General features: G+C 46.5%; 1 protein-coding gene across 5 annotated transcripts in view; it reads left to right on the top strand.

Annotated features, from left to right (window-relative positions):
- Positions 1-21,875, top strand: part of LOC146859474 (uncharacterized) — a 132,631-nt gene that overhangs the window by 74,890 nt on the left and 35,866 nt on the right. For 4 of the 5 annotated variants that reach the window (XM_085650198.1, XM_085650196.1, XM_085650195.1 and 1 more), the window contains one exon: positions 18,407-18,520. The exons of the other annotated variant lie outside the window; for it this stretch is intronic. In XM_085650198.1, the coding sequence (XP_085506324.1) occupies positions 18,407-18,520 (114 nt within the window). The remainder of the gene's footprint in view (positions 1-18,406; positions 18,521-21,875) is intronic. 5 annotated transcript variants of the gene reach the window in all.

Genomic DNA, 21,875 nt, shown 5'->3' with positions numbered 1-21,875 from the left:
GACTTTCTCACCACACTGGACTTGAAAGACGCGTACTTTCACATTCCGGTACACCATGCCCACAGAAAGTACCTCAGATTCGTAGTGGACGGGCAACACTACCAGTTCAAGGTGCTCCCATTCGGGGTCACAACAGCACCACGGGTATTTACCAAGTGCCTAGCGGTAGTGGCGGCGCACCTCAGAAGACAGCACATTCACGTCTTCCCGTATCTGGACGACTGGCTCATAAAAGCCGCGTCCTACAACCAATGTGTACACCACACTGCTACTACAATCCAGCTACTTCACCAACTAGGCTTCACGGTGAACCACCAAAAGTCCCAACTAACACCATCCCACATAAAGCAATTCCTCGGTGCCACCATAGACACCTCAAAAGCCATAGCCTATCCTATCCTGCCAGGATTGCAAGCATCCAGGCTCTGCGTCAAAAATTCATACTTCAACACTCCCTCCCAGCAAGAGTGTTTATGCAACTGATAGGGATGATGGCCTCTTGCATTTTCATAGTGCCTCATGCAAGACTTCAGATGCGTCCTCTCCAAGAGTGCTTAGCGCCCCAATGGAACCAGGCCCAGGGGCAACTGACAGATCTGGTGTTGGTACACGGTCGCACCCATCGCTCTCTGCAGTGGTGGAACACCACAAATATTTCCAGAGGTCGACCGTTCCTGGACCCGGTTCCACAAATAATCCTGACAACAGACGCATCGCTCTCCGGCTGGGGAGCTCATCTACTACACCTCACAATGCAGGGCACATGGACGCCGCAACAAAAGTTAATCCACATCAATCATCTGGAGCTACTGGCAATCTTTCTAGCCCTAAAATCCTTTCACACACAGATTTTAGGCAAGGTAGTCCTTATCCGCACGGACAACATGACCGCCATGTACTACATCCAAAAACAAGGCGGCACACACTCTCCACAGCTCTCTCAACTAGCACAGAGCATATGGACATGGGCAATTCCACACAAAATCTTTCTCCTAGCCCAACATGTCCCAGGAGTCCAGAACACCATGGCAGATCAGCTCAGCAGACAGACGCAGCAGATCCACGAGTGGGAACTTCACCCGCAAGTTATTCACCCGTTCTTTCAAATGTGGGGGTATCCACAAATAGACCTATTCGCCACCCACGAAAACAAAAAATGCCCAAGCTTCGCCGCCAGATACCCACACCCATTGTCCAAAGGCAATGCAATATGGATGAACTGGTCAGGCAAATTTGCATACGCCTTTCCACCTCTCCCACTAATTCCATTAGTGGTGCGAAAGCTACAGTAGCACTCCCTCACACTCATTCTAGTAGCTCCAACATGGGCCAGACAACCGTGGTACACCACGTTGCTGGAACTCTCAGTAGTGCCACACCAAAAATGACACCTCTCACCATGCCTCCTAACCCAGAACCATGGAGAGATCAGACACCCGGACCCAGCTCAGCTCAACCTTGCGATCTGGCTCCTGAAATCCTAGAGTTCGGATACCTTAACCTTCCCCCCGACTGTATGAATGTTATCAGAGAAGCTAGACGTCCTACCACTAGAGCCTGCTACGCTACCAAGTGGAAAAGATTTGTTGTTTATTGCCATAACAACACAATCAACCCTCTAGACGCATCCATACAGAACATCATATGCTACTTACTACACCTACAAAGAAGTAACCTAGCATATACATCCATTCGGCTACACCTCGCAGCAATTGCCGCTTACTTACAAAACAGACAGCACCTATCACTTTTCAGAGTGCCTGCCATTAAAGCCTTCATGGAAGGCCTAAAACGAATAACTCCCCCCAGAGTGCCACCCTCATCTGTGTGGAACTTAAATATAGTGCTCACAAGGCTAATGGGACCGCCTTTTGAACCCTTGCATAAATGCGAACTGCAATTCCTCACATGGAAAACAGCTTTCCTGGTAGCCATCACCTTTAGAAGGGTCAGTGAAATACAAGCACTTACTATACAAGAACCTTTTCTCCAAATGCACCCGAACAAGGTTGTCCTCCGTACCAACCCAAAATTCCTACCCAAAGTCATCTCACCCTTTTATCTAAACCAATCGGTAGAATTACCGGGTTTTTTCTCGCAACCTCAAACTGTTGCAGAAAGGGCTCTACACACACTGGATGTTAAAAGGGCCTTGCTTTACTATATCCAGAGAACACAAACTTTCAGAAAGACAAAGCAACTGTTTGTCTCTTTCTCTCCACCTCATAAAGGCAACCCCATCTCTAAATCAGGGATAGCTAGGTGGATTGTAAAATGCATACAGATTTGCTACCACAAAGCAAAACGCACGCTATCTGTTCCCCCTAAAGCCCACTCTACAAGAAAGATAGCGGCTTCTATGGTTTTTCTAGGGAACATCCCATTAGATGATGTAGGAGAGTAGGATCTGCACTTATGTTGCCCCCACTTTTTTTCTGATGTATACACTGGTTTCTGGCTATAGTCTGGCTGGGTCCCTGCTAATCAGGGCCCCAGTCTAACTGATCCCTCTAAACAACTTGGTGTGCATATTAGATGCACTAGTGATTGGATACTGTGGTACCTTATGAGCCCCTAGTATATGGTACCTTATGTACCTAGGGCATTGGTACTTCACAGGCCTACCAGGGGCTGCAGCATGTATTATGCCACCCCTGGGAAGCATTCACAATCTGACACCACAGGCCCGCTACTGCAGCCTGTGTGAGGTAGTGTTAGCACTCCTCACGGAGGTATAGGTTCCTATATCTCACCATACACACATATAGACCTATCAGTCACCCCTATGGTAGGCCCTATCAATCCCAAGGGCAGGGTGCTTGGTTTACTATGTGAGGGGGTGCTTCTGCCTGAGCAGGACCCCTCTGCAGCTGGCAGAGTCTATTCTCTGCTGCTGTTTGTGGATGCGGTTAAACCATATACTCTTAAGTGCATTATAACCTTGCGGTAAATGCTAACTTTGGAATGACTGCATCAAAACATGTCGTGTTTGGTGTCAAACAACTTGGAATCCTACCCCCACACCAGTAACTGGTGTGGGAGTAGGATCCCACCCTTCTAGAGGGGACGACATGTACCCACTGTACTACACGGTAGAAATCTTTCAGAGCCCTGGCATCACAAAATGGACGAAAATCCAACGATCACCGAGGTGGACTTTGCCTTGTGTTTCAATGTTGGTGTCCGAGACTGCCTTGCAAGGCACACAGTCCTCAAACTAGGTCATCCTCCATCGTTGTGGTCACTTCTCCCACAGTCTGATTATTTGGGAGGTAGGTGTATCCACCTTGCCACGATGTGCAGATGTATGTTATTTGGTCCTGAAGAATTGCTATTCGATCCTCCTGACGAGCAAGGCAAGAAACATGTTGACCTGTATAATTACGAGTAGAGCGTAAATATCTTGATTTACCACAGTCACATATACGCCACTCGACCTTCATTTTAATGAGGCAGGGAACCTTTCTGAATAAAGGTCTCTTATTGGATTCCCTTACCTGTTTTAATCACTGCACACACTTTCACCACATTTACTCACATTGGGCCCCTCACCCCCACTACATCATACGGCATGGAACAAAAGATCTCCGCCAAAGAGTCCCACATTGGGTGCCCGTCGGGTATTGCAGCGCCGACCCGACGAGGAGCAGGCCCAATGATGAAGCATGACACCTAGCTGGCTGGGTGTGTGAGGGCCCTAGTTCCAAACAAGGGAATTTCCCTATCCCCTTGTAATATCAGTTGGACTACTCCTATAGTAATAGTTATTTTGGCTCTCGTACCTGCTCAAGACTCTCATAAGGAACTACATACTCTCTCTTGTTTTGATCACAAAATGGATGCCACCAGCACAGACACCGGGCTGCCCTCCTGCTGCTGACCGAAACTCGCAGTGGAGGGAGCCCAACAAAAGGTTTCCTGTCACAGGGAGGTGTCACCACCTCCCAGACAGGATTTAGTGTATTGGAGCTGGGTGGGTGCACTCTTAGAGTGCTTTGAAGTCCTGCACTGGGGGAGCAGTAGGCTCCTCTGTGCATATGCCAGCTCAAACCGGTTCAGGGGCTACCTGCCCCTGCTCTGGCGCAAAACTGGACAAAGGGAAGTGGGTGTAACCACCCACTACCCTGACCCTCCTAGAGGAGTGGTCATAGAGCTAGTCCCTCCCATCTTTTTACTATAAGATACCAAAGCTTGCCAATGCAACTTAGATTACACCTGGACGACGCTCTACAAAGAAGAATCCTGGCCCTTCGACGTTCCACTATCTCTGGAAGACTGAAGAATCTCCCTTGGAGTCAAGGAGTGACTCCCCTGCTTGGCAGGCACCAAAACTCTTCGACAACGGTTGCAAACTTTACCGCTCCCGCCGGAGCCCGAAGTCCCTGCGTCCCCTGAAGCGGATTTCCTGACCTCTCGATGGCCATTTTGAGTCCCCAGCGAAGCTGTGGCATCTGGACCCCACTCGTGACGAGGAACAGCAATACCAGGGAACCGTGCACTGATTTCGAGTGCAAGCCCTAATCTACGTCCAACGAAGTTGTGCTTTGGACCACTTGTTGTCCAAGTCCCTAGCAGGTCTAGTACCGAAAATCAGCGGCCTACCCCGTCCCGAGTGACCGTGGGCTGTTGTTAAACTTTTCCTGCAAAGGCGTATTCGCGGTTGCTTGCCCGTTGGCTAGTAACTCACCTGAAGACTTCCACATCGACTTCAAGGCTCGCCTGGTTGCTCTGGGCCTGCCCTCACTTACCCTCGCTGGGTAAGTCCATCAGACCTTGCTGGTCTGCACCATTGCCAATCTTCACTCCACACGAGACTTGCAGTTGCCAAGGCTTGTTGGCTCCAATCCGGGTGCCGACACCGTCATCAGCTGCAGACGTCGTGGGAACCTCCGAATCCAGCTGCTGGTCACCGTCGAACTCTCCTGGACCTCGTGAGCGAAGAGACAAAACACCATCATCGACCTGAAGAGACGCGACAGCTGTGGTCATCCATCTTGCTGGCCACCGGTCACTGGCAAGTGACTTTGAACTCTGTCCCCTCAATTTCTAGGTCTTCTGCAACTCCAATCCATCTTCGGATTCCAGCGGACACCTCTCCAGCCGTCACAAGCAGCAAGTCTTCAGTGATCTCCTTTGAAAACAGCATCGCGACCCGACACCAAAGGACACCTATGCACCCGGCTTCCCTGGGTGAGGTAACTCGTGCACTCCGGTGCCCAAGTGTGTGTTGGCTCTCGAAATACTTACCCTGTAAGTTGCTTGCTTGTTGACTTTTGCGAAGTGCCCTGAAACTGTAAAATACAAACCGCGACATTTGCCTTTGAAACGCATTGAAAATCCGCGTGTGTGTTTAGACACTGCACGCGTCTCCTGTGGGCTGATTACTTACCTGCTAACACTGCAGAAGTGAAGCCCCAGCGATTCCCAAGGCCCTAGGCCTCTTCATTTTGCAAGTCGAGTTTGTTATACCATTTTTTTAGTATATGGTCTGGTACGCCCCTAGGGCTACAGCCATATTTGTGCTTAATTTATTGAGAACTGTTGATCTTTTGAATGTTTACCTGGCTCTAATCTCATAAAGAGATTAGTAGAGTATATTTAGAAATAAATACATATATATTTGATATATATACCTGTGTGGTGTCTTTTCATTTGGTAATTCAAGAGATTATAAGGTAAAACAAGCTGCTTTACATTCCTCAGAGACTTAGCCTGAAGGCTGCTCTCCACAGCTACCACTAGGATAGCTTTCTTTAAAAGGTTGTCTTTAAACCTATCTACCAAGAGTCGAATTGGACTGGTGCTAGGGGGCCACTATAACTCTTGACCAGCATATGCCAGGCCAACTTCTCACATATGATATCTGCAAGGCAGCTACATGGTCCACACCGCACACTTTCCCTAAACATTACTGGGTAGATGTGCAAACCAAGCAACAAGCTAGTGTGGGCCAGGCTGTACTGAAAACACTATTTCAAACCACTGCAACAAATACCGGTGGTCGCCGCTTAGGTTGGGAACTGCTATATAGTCTATGCAAAAGTGTGTAATCTGCAGCTCATATGCCTCGAACGGAATATGCTACTTACCAGTATGCATCTGTTCTTGGCATGTAGAGCTGCAGATCTACACACGCCCACCCGCCTCCCCGGCTACCAGTCTATCTTATTTAGATACAACACACATGGGTTTCTTCACTGTTATTACTACGCTCCATCTTGGCCTGTTGGCGAAAAACAATCTGAGGATGGAGCCGAAGCCCATGCGCAATACGAACCAAGGGAGGAGTCACCAACCTCGTGACTTCCAAAGACTTTCCAAGAGGAAAGACAAACTGCAAACATCCGGGCCCAACACCAGATGGCGATCTGTGCAAAAGTGTGTAGATCTGCAGCTCTACATGCCAAGAACAGATGCATACTGGTAAGTAGCATGTTCCTTTCCAGGTATGGACTTCTATATAGATAGTATGTGAGGAACAGGAATTGAGCTATCTGCAACATATTGTATGTCCATATTTGTATTCCACATCTTCAAAATTACTGGATTGTAATCATTAATGTACTTTGATTCTTCTATTCTTTTTATATTATAAGTATTTTTGTGTGATTTTCGAGTGAAAGTATGCTTCACTGCTGACATAAAACTGTTCATTCTTCCTTGCGATGACTTATGGTGCACTGAGTTAGTAGTACCTTTGGCGCTCAGCGTGTACGTACCCTGCGATTATGCTTTGTCCGGGGGTAGGGCACACTTGGACCAATGTCTTTTGTCTATTGAATTCTGCCCAGTAAGGCCACGTGGCGATGACTTATGGTGCAGTGAGTTAGTGGCATCTGAAGTACTCAGCGTGGGCGCACCCTGCGATGATGCGTGGTCCGAGAGGGCCGCACTGGGAGCAATGTATTTTGCGTACTACACTGTCATCTGCAATCGCTACTCCATCTGAATTGTGAGGCCTGCTGTCCGCAGTGTAGATCGAAGACAGTAGTCTGTACAGACCTAATTCTGTGGTGCTGTGCCACTGGGTTCGCAGGGGGCCTGTGTCGAGGAGAGCCGCGGTCATGGCGGCAGCTTCATGGCAGGGTGAGGCCCGCCGCTCTGGCACAGTCGTTGGTCTTCACAGTTCACAAGTGAACCACGCCCAGAGCCCCGGCCTATTTATTCACACTCCTACGCTGAAGTGGCGTACTTCGGACCAGCCCACTCCGGTTACCCTTATGCTTACAGGGGGGGACGATACAGCTACATGACTGAGATCGTCCCTAGTGTTTGACGTAACATGTTTGGGTCCACTGTCCACAACACTACAAGCACCAGTAATATGTGTGCACATGGAGAGGTGTGTGTTCTGCATACTGAGATGTGTCCAGCACATCACCGCTACACTTTGCATTGTGTGCATTGTTATTCTTGGGTGAATTGCTTCCTTCACATATAGTTTGTTGACACCTGTCCCAATATTCAGCTATTGTGTGGTTTTCGGAAAGTTCGCTGTCTTGTTCTGCGCTGCCTCGGTGGTAGGGGGGGGGCGGGGGTCCTGAGGGTGTGGTGGGTGTTGTGGCGTTCTTGGGTGTCGGAGCTGCTTCAACAGTAGGTCTATGACATGTGTTGGTCTTCAGATATGGCTCTGGGCTGGACTCCCTTTCATACTGTATGTAGTTGTTTAATATTTAAAAAACAAGAAGACCTTAAATAATAAATAAAAAAATACAAAAACAATTTTTAGGATATTAAAGTTACAAAATATCACATTTGTTTTCAAAATTACTGAGAAAAACATATGGTTTTATGAACATTATAATTAGAAATTAGCATTTGAAAAACCTTTGAAACTCACTGAAAAAACCATAGGTTTGAGGCACGTTATAGTTAGAAATTAGCATTTTAAAAAACCTTAGAAATTCACTGAAAAAAACATAGGTTTCAGGCACGTTATAGTTAGAATTTAGTATTTAAAAAACCTTAGAAATTCACTGAAAAAATCATAGGTTTCAGGCACGTTATAGTTAGAAATTAGCATTTAAAAAACCTTAGAAATTCACTGAAAAACCCACAGGCTTCAGGGACGTTATAGTTACTTGGATATTGTACTCATATAAAACCATAGAAATTTGCCTGTTATAGTTAGTTGAGCTAACTATAACTCACGCACCCGCAATGCACTGGTGATGACGTCACATATTACATCACTCATTACATGGTCAGTGACATCACTCATGACATCACTGATGACATCTCAAATGACATCACTGATGACATCATCCACGTGATAGTCTGACACACCTCCTCACACTCTAATATAACCTTTAAAACACGTACTCTAAACTGCAGACTACCGTTTTCGAAACCATAGACACACCAATAGCAGATACTAGATACCCATCCACTGATTCCTATCTATATATTGTGAGCTAGACATACACTCATACATTCACTCATACATGTTGTCACTCATAATTTCATCAAGATAATCCACTCATACACCTATACATACATTCACACAGAGTTACTGATCTATAGAGTTACTCACACATCTACTCAGTCATGCCAAAAATCAATCACACACCCATGTACTCACCTATGCAAATATATACACACCACCTGACTAATTTATACACACACCATTATTTATATAGATACTAACACATACTTACTCTCTTATACAATCACTAATACAAGTACACATTCATGTATGTAGACACTCTTGCAATTTTGTAACACACAAGGCGAATAGGGGGTCCAAGGGAATACGTTTAAAGACCTGCAAGAAGTTTTACCCCAATAAATATTCACAAAAACACAATCAACTTCTCGGGTCTAAACCGGCTTCAAGCATAAGCATGGAAAAAGAAGAATGCAAAGGTCAATCTGTGTCTAAGATAGCAGTACCCTAATGAGGAAAGAATCCCTTTATAGGATGAATGCCCTCACTCACCGAAAGGTGACATGCTTCATCATTTGGGATTTCTCCTCTCAGTGGGAAATCCTAGTCCCACTGAGGGCTACAACCACCTCACTGAGAGGTGGGAGCTCAGGGATGTTTTCAATTATATGGAGAATTAGGATGCTAAAATCCCAAAGAGGAGCAATTGAGTGATATGAGGGTGCAGCGCGAAAAAATAATAATAATTGGTGAATGTGATCTAAAACTGGCTAGTGCTGATGAAAATAATTTTATTAGCTCATTAGCACTGCCAGGAATAAAAAACAGTGCAAAGCAGTGACTATTGAAAACTGCCTGATGAAAACAAGGTCAACATGTTTCAGCGATCAACCATCTAGAAAGTATGTCTGGCTTTCGTCAGGACCAAAATAAAGCTGCTGCAATAAAGTGTAAAAATATATTGTAAAAAATATAACTAAACCAGTCATCCACTCGCGGATTCAATCTCGCTGGAACTTGTCTAGAAATGAAACAAAGAAACACAGAAAGAAACAATATGAGCACTCTGATCTCATGCTGGGCGTCTCCTGTGCCATGTCCTTGATAAAGCTTCATCAGCTACCTCAGCTTCTTTTGCGATCACACTAGATGCCAAAAAAGCGTTTGACAAAGTATCACAGGCCTTCCTCGAACAAACCTTAACGCTTTTAACCAAGGGAACAAATTTATAAAAAGACCATAGTTCTACATACAATTCCAAGTGCGTGTATCGACATCAAAGAATCCTTATCGGCCCCACTTAAGCTACAAAAAGATACCAGACTGGGAAGCCCGCTTTCCCCATCCTTTTCCTTCTAGCATTGGAACCCCTTATCCTAAACATTAAAGGCAACATTTCAGCTTACACAGATGATATTTGATAAATTTTTTGACATATACCGCATGTATTATGCACTCTGAGTGCACTTAGTGGAGCGATGGTTATGGTGATATTTGTATATTTGTTCCCTTGAGGCATTCCTCATTTTTCTTACTTATAATTGTTCTTGCTGATGTCTACCTTGTTGCCCCTACCCCCACTTCCGTAGCCCTAGTTACTTGCCCTCTCATTTGGTGTTTTAAAACTGAGTATACTTGTGATTTAGGTATTCTCCCACAGGCTCAGTTGATTAATGGACGGATTATGAATGGACGAATGAGCCTTTGTTCACCAGCTTCCATTGAAAACGACGACGCTGCGACCCGACACCATTTGACACCAATGCACCAGACTTTCCTGGGGGAGGTAACTTGAGTACTCCAGTGCTCCCATGGGTGTTGACCCTAGAACTGCCTAAGTCCAAAGGAGTTTGGTCCTAAGTCACCTCTAAGTATCTCTAATCTTTAAAAATCTAACTGCGACTTTCCCCCTAGAAGCTAACGGGAGCTCGCGGCTGTGTTCTCACACTGCACACGCCCCCCATGGGTCCCCTGTGTCACTACCTTGGGTGGTTCCTTGGGGTCCCAGCGATTCTAAAGGCTCTAGGCCTTGTGTCTAGTCAAGTCGTGGTTCTTATACCACTATTTTAGTATATGGTTGGCTCGCCCCTAGGGCCTAACGTGTATTTGTGCTATTTTACTGTCATATTTGAAGTGTAACTTATGTGTTTGAATCTCTAGCCTTATAAAAGAGTCTAGTGGGGTGTGTTTAGAAATAAATACATATATTTTATATATATATACCTGGCGTAGTTGTCTTTCATTTAGCCATTCAAGAGATTATAGACTGGTAAAACAAGCTGTTTTACATTCCTTCAAGACTTAGCCTGAAGGCTGCTCTCCATAGCTACCACTAGGATAGCTTTCAATAAAGGTTGTCTTTAACCTATCATCAATAAGGGGTTGTTGGGACTGGTACAAGGTGCCCACTATAACTAGTGGACAGCATATACCAGGCCAACTTCTCACACCAGTGTTTACTCCTTTCTGTATTATTTGCTCAATGAGAATCAGATCTGTGAATCCTCATTTGAAACTCATAATAAAGGTTGCAAAACAAATCTCAGTAAACGGGAACATTTACCAACAAGCATTTACAATGCAATGGTCTCGGCATTGTTAAAGTTAGAGCTATTGGCATAGCTCATGACATTATTTTTGTTTATGTTTTTGTTTTTAAAACATTTAAAGAAACGGCATTGTTATTTACAATGTCAATAGCTTAATCACTCTCAAATGCGAGACCTATTGCATTTGCACCCACACACAGAGCCACACACACAAAGCCACCCACACACACAGAGCAACCCACACACAATTCTCTCCACAGCTGTTTGCCAACGTATGTATGTTTATTTTTGATTTGGTTAAAGGCCCTGCTTTCTCTCTGTAAACTCCCATTTTCACAAATATGTGGAAAAATTATTTGATTTTTTTTTTTTTAAACCATTGGTGAACGCTTCTACATTCACAGAGAGCTATTTCCATGCATTATGTGGCATATAAAATCAGCCAACCTTTCTTTTTGGTTGGGAAGCTAGCGTTTGTTGGCAAGGGATGTCTGTTTAATTGACAAATGTCCTGGGCCATATGTCTGATAATTGCAGTGAGATACTGAGGTTGTAGTCATGTGTTAATGTAACAAAAAAAAGCCTATACTTGTTTGCAGAAAGCCGAGCCAGGCCTAGCTTAAAAATACTGTGTTTTGAGGCGCCCAGGGCAGCGTGGGAGGATGGGAACGCACCGAAGATTTCTTTTCTACTTTTATAATTAAAAAGGCAATCTTGGATGCCTTATATCGTGAATATTTACAATAAAACCTTCAAGTGCTTGTCAGGAGGGTAATGTGTCATTAGCAGGAGCCTTTGCCTCGCAGTGGCTCTGCTCTGCGCGTGGACATGACAGTGCAGCCGGATAAGGGAAGAGTAATTATAGATCAGCAGGGCTGCCAGGTGTGATAAATGATTAATCAGCGCGCAGGAGCCCCGATCCTCAAAGGAGGACTATTACAGCGTTATCAGCTGCAGGCCTGGGTGCAGCGGTGCCTCCTGCGGAGACAGGGCCCTGAGCTCTGCCGTCCACCTGGCACCGCCCGCGAGAGCTGCGCCATCCCCCGGTGAGTCACCAGGCCTCTTTGTGTTGCTACCGCCGGGACAAAAACACCGGTGGTTTACAATGCAATGGTCTCGGCATTCTAGGGTCGGCACGCAATATATAGTTGTTTTTTTAATTTATAGATCGTCTGAACCTCTACTCAAGGACCTCGGGGCACTCCCGAACATCTTAACCTGAAAGAACTACGCCCCACCGAATTTGCGGAGCTTCTTTCATCATGTGCATATTGACATATGTAGGTTTTTTGCACGATTAAAATGCTTTTTTTTTTAACATAATTGAGTAACCAATAAGACTACAATTCCCATCAACCTGCGCGAAAGTCATTACCTTCCCTTACTTTGACATGCCTCCCTCATATAGGACGCCGGTGGATGTAGTTTTGTTATCTAGGGTATCATGAACACCAACGACCACAGGCTGCATACTGAACTACGACTCCCAGTAAGCCTGTGAACACACGTTTCCTTGCGTTGCATCAGCTGTCACTGCATGTTCTTTTTCGGAACTGGTGTAGTCAGAAAGGGAGAGAGAGTTGATCATGTAGCTGACTGTGTGCTCCGCGGGATTCCCGCACTGCCTGAAAGTGCTAGCCGCTGCTGAGCGGTGCCGGACTACGGTGGAAGTACACTGGGCGGGCCCTGAAGTTAAGAGGGGGGCATTCATGTTCAGCTAGTTAAACGTCCACAATCAGCTCTGTATACAGGGTATCTCCACAAGCGTGCACGTAGGGGCCCATGTCTCTGGCTTACTTTCGTTTGGAGGGGCACCATTTACTGCAATAGATCTATCCATCAGACTGCCTCCAAGGTCTTCTGTTCTCGGTCTGGATTGCACCTGGATAGCGAGAGCCATGAACACCACCGCCTTTCTCCGAGGTCAAGCAGAAATGCCTCGGAGAAACGCAGTGGCGTTTTCGGATTCGGGGGCGTGTTTTTCTTTCTCTCCTCTTGCCATTGGCTGGAATGTTTACATTCCAGAGGAGAGAAAGAATCGAAAAAACACGCCCCCCAATCCGAAAAAGACGGGGCTTGTTTGGAGAGACAATGCTCTTCTCCAATGGCTGACCAGTATTTCAGAGGCCAGCCAATGGAGAAGAGGTAAAAAAAGAGGGGCGGGTTAAAGCCCCACTCCTAACATTAAATCTAGGAGCGAGACTGCGCTAGCGCAGCCTTCGAGCCGAGACCTGAAAATGGCACATGACCTGTTCCCGCTTCCCTGTTCTCTCATTTAAAGATCGGGGAATAGCTTTGTTTCTGATGGAGGGGCCTCATCTGACTTTGAAGACAAAAGCACTGGCAGTTGCCAGAGAAACACCAATTACGTGGTATCAATTTTTCTTCTCGGACCAGACTTTCCCTGCTGGGAAAAACAGGCATGTAGGGATATTGCTGTTTTGTTTCCCAGAGATGTGGGGATTTCTTTTCTAAAATCAAAATAGTGCCAGACAGTAATCTTGATATCACAAGCCAGTCGACATTGCACAGTTTCTCCAGAAGTGATGCCGCCGTGTTGGTGGGAACACTCGATCAAATACACCCTAGTTATCCACTGGGAAATCTAAATATGACCGACGAGGCAGCCCACCAGGATCTAAATGTGTTTCTTGATGTTTCCGGTACAGAAGACTCAAATATGAGGTAATGGTTTAAAACTTAAAAAGTGCTTAATTGTTAGTAATGGGAGAAACATTCTCCCTTGGAGACCAGCTCAGTATTACATTTTCATCCTATGAATAGCTGGTTTCAATTTAAAATTCCAGAACAGTAATAGTGATGAAGTAATTGGAACAGTAATATATCAGCATTCTCTTTGACACAGAAGAGACTTAGACTCGTGAGTCAAATCTATTGCTCTAAGATGAAATCCCATTTCCTCTTCCTTATTGATACTACATGGCATGGCATTATGGAGGAAGGGAGAATTTTATGTGCTGCACACTCCAGAATGCTTTTGCTTGGAAGTGCATGTAAAAGATTGAATTCTAAAGGGAGGATTCAGGAGAGAAGTGAAGGAGCTCTCATAAGATTCCAGTTTATTTTTGAAAGCAGGAAGGTTGCTGGAGTTGTGTTTGTGCCGATTTCTCCGTAGCGTGCGATGACTACTGAGAAGCGAGACTCCACTGGTGTTGCAGCTATGACGCCTTGCGGTTGTTTCATTTGAGGGCTCTGGTTGCAGTGTATCTCTTGATTTTTTCTCTTCGTTATGTTGGGGCATTTACTGGAAGGAAGTGAAGGGTTCTGTGGTGCTGGGTGATATTCTTGGGTTTGCTTAGCCTGAAAAGGAGGCTTGCTGTATGTAGCATTTTCTGTTTACTGTAGTCCATTGTAGATGGAGTTGCTGAACTGAAGGCAGGGCTAGAGCTCCAACTAAGAGCCTGTATTCAGTGGGAGGCGTGAGGGGTAGATGATGGGATTGTATTTTTTATTTTAGATAGTGAAAAGAGTACCACTGGTTGAGTTTCCAACCTAAGTTTTGTTTTGGAAAGTTGGAGGGGGCAGCTGGAGTCAGTGTCTGGAAGTGGTGGGATGGACCCCAAGCCCAGATTTCAGTCATGGAGCTATTGTTTTAGATTGTTCTGCCTCCTCTGAGTTTCAGTTGCTTTGATGCCATTTAAGAATTGCTTTTCTTTGCCAGTGACTCACATGTATATTTGCGTGTTTTCAGCATGTGAGCCGGAGTAGGAGAAAGTTAGATCTATGCGGCCCAAGAGCAGTTTAACTTCTATTTGCCACAAGGGGTAGCTTGAGGTATCTCGCTTGTCACTGCCATGAGGGACATAAACATGCCTCTAAACTACTTCATGTGACCATGCTTTGAGAAAGGATTTGACGTCACGGCTTGGAGATGTGGGCCAAGGATTGTAGTCTGTGCAGGGCAATAGGTTTGCCCACTATATCTCTGCTGCGTATAACTTGAAGAGCATTAGCATACACTATCCATGGTCCGGCACCTCTGGCACTCCGTCCCAGACCGTCATGATGGCGGTTTCGATCTTGTTGTTGAGGTGTCTGAAAGGTTAAGGTCTGTAGTGGCATTTCTTTAGTCCCTTCGGGAGGCGACCTCTCGTGGTTGTGGAAGTAATGAGCAATGTCGTCTTGGATGCTTTACACCTCTTCATTGATCAGTAGTTTAGGGAGTTGTACTGCTAAGACAGGGGAGAGATGGTCCTGGTGCACTGAACGCTGGTGAATGTTTGGACCGCTTATGATAGGTGTTAGAAATGGGGGTCTCTAGTTGGCAATGGCTGGCCATTGTCCCAGTAGGGACCCTTCTTCCTAAGTCAGAGTAAGCGGGCTACACCCTTTGATTACCCCTTCTCAACCCTATGGTAACGTAGCACGAGCAGCTAGGCTTATCTCAGAGGCAGTGTGTGAAGCATATATGACCATACAGAGTAACACAGTGAGGAACACTACAAAGGGACACCACACAAGTAGTTATAAAAAATAAGTATCTTTATATATAGACTTAACACAGGACCAATAACAGTAAAAGGCCACAATACTAGAAAAAGAGGGTTACTCTTGAAATGCTGCAAAAATAGTTCAAGTGTGCAAAGAGGAGTTCAGTTCAAACCAGTGGTCTCTGCGACCCTTTTACTTACAAAGTACCTGGATTCTGTAGCAAAACAAACAAAATGTCGCAAAGGAGCTGTAGCGATGCGTTGAATCCTTGCCACAAGGGAGGATGATGCGCTGATCTACAGATGCGTGCGGGACAAAGCGGCAAACTGCTCCACGCTAAGCCGGCGATGCGTTGAAATCCTTGCCGCAAGGGAGGAGGATGCGCCAAGCCTGTTGCGTGTGCAACCCTGTTGCGATGAGAAGAATTGGCGCTCCGCAAGGGAGCGACGATCCGGGTGCGATGTGAAGAAAATGGCGGACGCCCGGCGTCTGCGCTGCGATGTCGTGAAGCGATGAACTTGATGCGATGATCTTTGATTAGCGAGCACTTTGAGGCCCGCAAACATGTGATGCAATGATCTCCGGTAGCGAGCACTCAGCGGCAGCAGCGCAATGATTTTTCGTACGCGCTTCAGCTGCGGCGGCTCGCAAACTGGCGTTAGCGACGATTTTCAGCACTCTCTTCTCTGTAGTAGAACTAGTGGCCCTTTTCAGCACTCTCTTCTCTGTAGTAAAACTAGAGGCCCTGGAACTCACAGGAGCCTCACCTACAGATAGAAATCCTCGCTGGGAGGAACAGGAGGCTGGTGGTGGAGTCTGATGTGCCTGGGAGTCCAGCAGGAGGCTAGCTCTCTTCTAGCCCTTGGGTGATTGCTGTAGCAAAAATAAAAGTTCCTTCAAAGTCCTTTTCCTCTTCTTCCAAGTCCAGTAGTAACCACTGCAGGCCAATCCAAGAAACAGCACACAAGCGCAAGGATAGTCACCTCCTGCAGATTCCTTCAGTTACACGGACAGAGGTTCCCCTTGTTGTCCAGGAGCAATACAAATTGTAGGGGTTTCAGCACAGATATTTATACCCCAAAAGTCTTTGTTCTCAGAAGCTACAAGTCACTGAACCCAGCCAGAACCAGTTCTGCCCAGTCCTGGAGCACTTTGTTTACCAGGCTGCATCCTTCCTTTTAGAAAGAGGGGGTCTGCCATCAGACGTACAGTGGGAGGTGGAGCCAGCATTCACCTTGTCAGGCACAGCGCTATTCAGGTCAAGGAGCTACCCCTCCCCATACTCCAATGCAGATCTCTCTATTCAACCCAGGTCTGACTCAGCCTGCCCTGTCCCTCCAAAACCAGACAGCCAATACACATAACAGCAGAGCACACTGGAAGGCTTAGGCAAGAAAATACCTACTTTCTAAAAGTGGTATTTTTAAACACAGAATATAAAAATAAACTTCACTAAAAGATGTATTTTAACATTCTGAGCTCAAGCATACTAAATTTGTTTTTCTACCATGTTCTTTGGGTCAGTTAGGACTATAGAATGTAATAGTCCAACCTCCCTTTCTGGCCTATGGAGAACAGGTAGCCTTACAGTAGTGAAAAACGAATTTGGGTGTAATTCACTACCAGGACATGCTGCACACATCAGGGCATGTCCTACCTTACACATACAATGCACCCTACCATAGGGGTGACTCACATGATGCCAAGGGAAGGTTCAGGGGCTGGGAAGTGGGTGCACTTCACAGCCAAGATGGCAGTTCTTGACTGCACACAGAACCTGCAGTGGCAGGTCTGAGACACACTTTACAAGCTGCTTCTGTGGGTGGCGCAAACCAGCGCTGCAGGCCCACCAGCAGCATTTGGTTTACCAGCCCTGGGCACACACCGGCCACGCTACTAGGAACTAACAGTTAAACCAAATAAGCCAATCATGGAAATACCAATTCACATGTCATATTTACACAGGGAGCATTCGCGCTGTGGGACTGAATGGCAGTGGCACAGCGCCCAGAGCATCTAATACCAGCAAAAACAGAGGAGACAACAGCGAAAAATGGAAGGGAGACCCACGCCAATGGTGCCAGGTCTAACAATAGGTCATCTGGTCTGTTGATTGAGTCCAGCTGTTGACCAGAGTATTGTTAATTTCAGCTAAGATAGAGTGTAGTGGGTGAACCTATCATTTTTCAGTACCAGTCAGAAGGCTTAGAATTGCGATATTTGCTAGGCAGATTGTAAGTTGCAGCACTGTTTCTTGTGTTGTTTTAGGGAATCCGAGAACCAGGGATTGCTTGTTTTCCTGATTGGGCCTGGAGAGAACACACATGTCCACTGTGATGGCAATATTTGTGTGCAGGGGTGCCAGAAGAAAGATGTGTGGGTTTGACCTGAAGTAAAGCTTGCAGCTTGTTCGCCCTTGAATGTGGGGTAAACTAAACAAATGACAGGTGGAATCATTCATTCATAGCACGACTCACTTGCTGGATGTAACATTAGTTATTTTCTAAAACTATACAATGCTTGTTCTTTCCTCCACAGCATTGTACTGCCTCCCAAATGGAGTGCACAACTTGTAAAATTGACTCATACTTTTAGACTGTTGTGTTCCAGTCATTCTAGCGTGGACCCCAACCTGCCGGCTCATGTTTGTTCCCTTCTGTTTTAAAAGCCTTTTCAACATCGCATACCTCATTGTTGTAGGGCACCATCCTGCTGAGGTATGACAATGCCCCCTAGACACGGAAGTTAACATATATTAACAGTTGCTTTGAGCCTCTTGATGCCTACTCCACTGGACCTGGTCGCTCCACCTTTTAATATGTTTCCTCATCTCTGTCTGTAACAATTTCAAACTCTTCTTTCTATAAAGACTTACAGCGTGTGCAGAAAATCATGAAGATAAATATATTAATTCTGTTTATCATCTGTCTCGTATAGGTAATTCAAGTTTTAGGAAAGCTTTTTCAATTCCCCAAAACAATCATTGGAATCTGAGGCTACTGGTCTGCTTTTCAAACAGGACGTCAAGTTGCCGCTCCGGGCAATATGCTGAAGAAGGAAGAGGAGCTGAGGCCCACTCCGATGGATCATCGTGACACTGAAGCGGGAGAGCTCAGCCCTGACCCAAGCTTGGGTAAGGTGCATGCTTGAATTGAGTGCGTGAGTGAAAGCATTTGTGGCGAGCTAAACATGAGCTGAGACACAGGGCCAGATCTACTAATATTAGAAAAGGTGATGACCTAATTGAGTTTTCCTGCGAATTTCAATTTGGAAATCGTTATTTTTAATGTATGATTATGATTCCTAGTAGGTCTTAAATCATCATACCTCATGAATATTAATGAGGTAGTGTAGGAAAGTAGGATATGCTTTTATGGTTACCCCCACTCTTTGCCTGGGGCTATCCTGTTTCTGACTAGTCTGACTGGGATCCTGCTAATCAGGACCCCAGTCTCTGTGCTTTCTCCCCTAAATTGGTATGGTAAGTACTTGGGTACATCCCAGATTGGACACTGGTGTACCCTTGTCAGTCCCTAGTATAGGCTACTAAGGTACCCAGGGCAAAGGTACCCCAAGGGCTGAAACGTGCATTATGCCACCCATGAGGGACCACTCAAACTGTAACTACAGGCCTGCCTTGCAGCCTGTGTAAGCTGGTGCTAGCACCACTTCCGAAAGATATAGGTTCACCTATATCCAAGGTCACTGCACTTAAAACCTATAAGTCACCCCTAAAGCAGGCCTTTCAATCCTGAAGGCACGGTGCTCGGTTTTAAGTGTAAATGGTGTGGGAGGTATGATTACATGCACTGTAAATCTCCTCCGGGAAGCCCACAGTGCTCCTGGTACCAGTTTTCTTGACCCGGACAGCACAACATGACTGCTGCCAAGCAGAGAGACGATTCTGCCCTCCTGTTACTGAGACAAGCTCGATCAGGGGAAGGCAGATCAATGGGTATCCTGTCACAGGGACGTGTGACCACCTCCCAGACAGGGTTTAGTGTATTGGGGCCGGGTGGGAGCGCTTGCCAGGGCCACTCAGTCGGCTTGTAGGGCACATTTGGCGCCCTCCTTGCATAATCCAGTTCAAACCAGCTCAGAGAGCCGTGAGCTCCCACTTTGGCACGAAACTGGACAAAGGACATGGGAGTATCCTCCCTACTGATGGAACCCTGAACCATCAAACCCTTTCCTTAGGGTACTTAAGGGCTTACCTGAGGGTGGGCCCCTATATTCGTAGTGGGACAAGATTAATTTCAAGACACCACTTCTACTTCGACCGTCTGGGCACTCTGGACTTCGCTGAACTTGGCTTTGGGCATCAAGGCTGCAACTGAAAAGACTCCTGCTGCTCCTGATCTCATTGCCCTGCTCGCCTGCTGCAAAGTCCGTGCCTGTGCTCCATACAGGAACCTTCCAAGGCCTGTGGGCATCCAAGACCCTTGAAGGAATCTTCCTTGAAGTGAAGGAGTCCTTTTCCTGCATCTGCAGGCACCGCACCTAAGCTGACCGGTCTGCTGATCCTGGGCTCCCACGAACTCCGAAAGGCTCAGCAACACAGGAGGTGGTACTTCCCTCGAGGCCTGCCCTCCCACTTAGTTTGAGGCCAGTATCCCTCGTCGGAGCCGCAGGAACTGAACCCCTGTGCACCGCGTCGACGTGCAGTTGCAAAGGCTTGTTGGCTTCCTCCCCCCAAGATCTTCACGCTCCAAGTAACCCCAACCTCAACCATCTCCTGTGACCAAAATCTTTGAACTCACCGCAACACTTGCATCGTGGGCTTGCTTATTTAGTGAGCTGCTTGAGGTCACCTCGCGACTCTGGTGCCGCCGGCCTGTGGGTCCTCTTGACAGTCATCTTTGAATTCTGTGGGCTCCCCTGATTGCTCGGGGCCTGCCCTGACTCCCCTGCTTGTGGTGAGTCGCCTGGACCTTGCTGGTCCCAACACTGTACCCTCTTCACTCGTTGGTTGCAGTTGCAAAGGCTTGTTGGTGCTCTCGACAGACACCGACCCCTCAACTCTCAACATCCAATGTGGGACAGCTCGTGCACGGCTCCTGGTCTTCCAAAGCATCGCCTGGTCGGCACTGCTGCAGTTTCAAGGTCACTCTCAGCCATCCTGCAACACTCTACTTCGGTGGGCATTCATCTTCCGGGCCTCCCGGTCACTTCCAAGTGGCATAGACTCTGTCCCCTCTGCTTTCTGGTACTTCTTGACTTGAATACACCTTTAGGCTCCACGAGACACTTTCACCTTCTCAAGCAGCGGCATCTTCCTGAAGTCCTCCATTGAGACCGACAGCTGTTTCCGACCCCACTTCACACCTGTGTACCCGGTTTCCCTGGTGTAGGTGTCCTGGTTCCTATGGTATCCACAGGTGGGGTGGCACTCCAACCTTCTGGCTTCCACGTGGTATCTTCTGGGTCCACTGGGAAGTGTCCTTTTTGTTCAAAATTGCAACCGCGACTTACCCGTTGACTTGTATTCATCCCGCGGTCGTGTTCCCACTCTGCACATGGCCTCTGTGGGGCTCCTGGTTACTTACATCGGGTGGTTCCTTGGGTCTCTGGCACTTGTACGTATTCTGGGTATAGTCCTGACTCGAGTCGTGGTTCGCATACCAATATTTTGGTATATGGTTTGGTCTCCCCCTGGTGACCCCTGTGTATTTCATGCAACTTGCTGTTTTTATTGAAAGGTATTGTGTGCATTGTGTTTATCTCCGGCTAGGAGATATCTGTATGTGTTAGTGAGTGTCTTATAATAAGTACACATTTTTATAAATATAGTGTGTGGTTCTTTTTCACTTAATCTATATCAATTAGATTATGTTCTGATGAAACAAGCTGATTTACACTCCTTCTGGACTAAGCCTGAAGGCTGCTCTCCACAGCTACCACTTAGAGAGCTTTCTAAGGTTGTGAAGACCACTAAAATCACCCTAAGGGTTGTCTGGATTGGTGCACGGTGCCCACTTACATAGGTGTACACCATATATCAAACCAGCCTCTCACACATAGTTCTCAATTTGTGACCCATTTGAAATCAGTTTGATACATACCAAAATGCTTTTTTGCGGTTGCAAACAGGCGATTCACACTGGAAAAAAGCTTGATAAATGCGGCCTATAGACTCTTGTAGGAAAAGGAAGTGGAGGTGGTAACGGGGTTATCAGCCAGGATCTGTGGTAAATACTGACATTTACTTCTGTATCTCCAATGCTTCTGGTACTGTTGCACTCCACATGAATTGTCCAGTTAGTTCCTTTGTACTCTTGCATCTCTACCTCCTCCATTACCTCCCACCTGCTGGATCCCTCACTCCTTGCATGCAGAGCAGCACATAGAACAGGAACTTCCTTATTATCTGCCAGTGATTCCGTCAGGTTCATTCTGGATGTGGGCGAGACTGCGGCCCTCATCCTCCTAGATTCATCTGTTGTGTTTGACATGATTTCCCACGCAGGTATGATAAAGAGACAACATGA

Source organism: Triturus cristatus, chromosome 3_2 (assembly GCF_964204655.1).
Source record: "Triturus cristatus chromosome 3_2, aTriCri1.1, whole genome shotgun sequence".
Taxonomy (NCBI): Eukaryota; Metazoa; Chordata; class Amphibia; order Caudata; family Salamandridae; genus Triturus; species Triturus cristatus.
The sequence above is the reverse complement of the archived record's forward strand: the minus strand, read 5'-3'. Positions and strand labels throughout refer to the sequence as shown.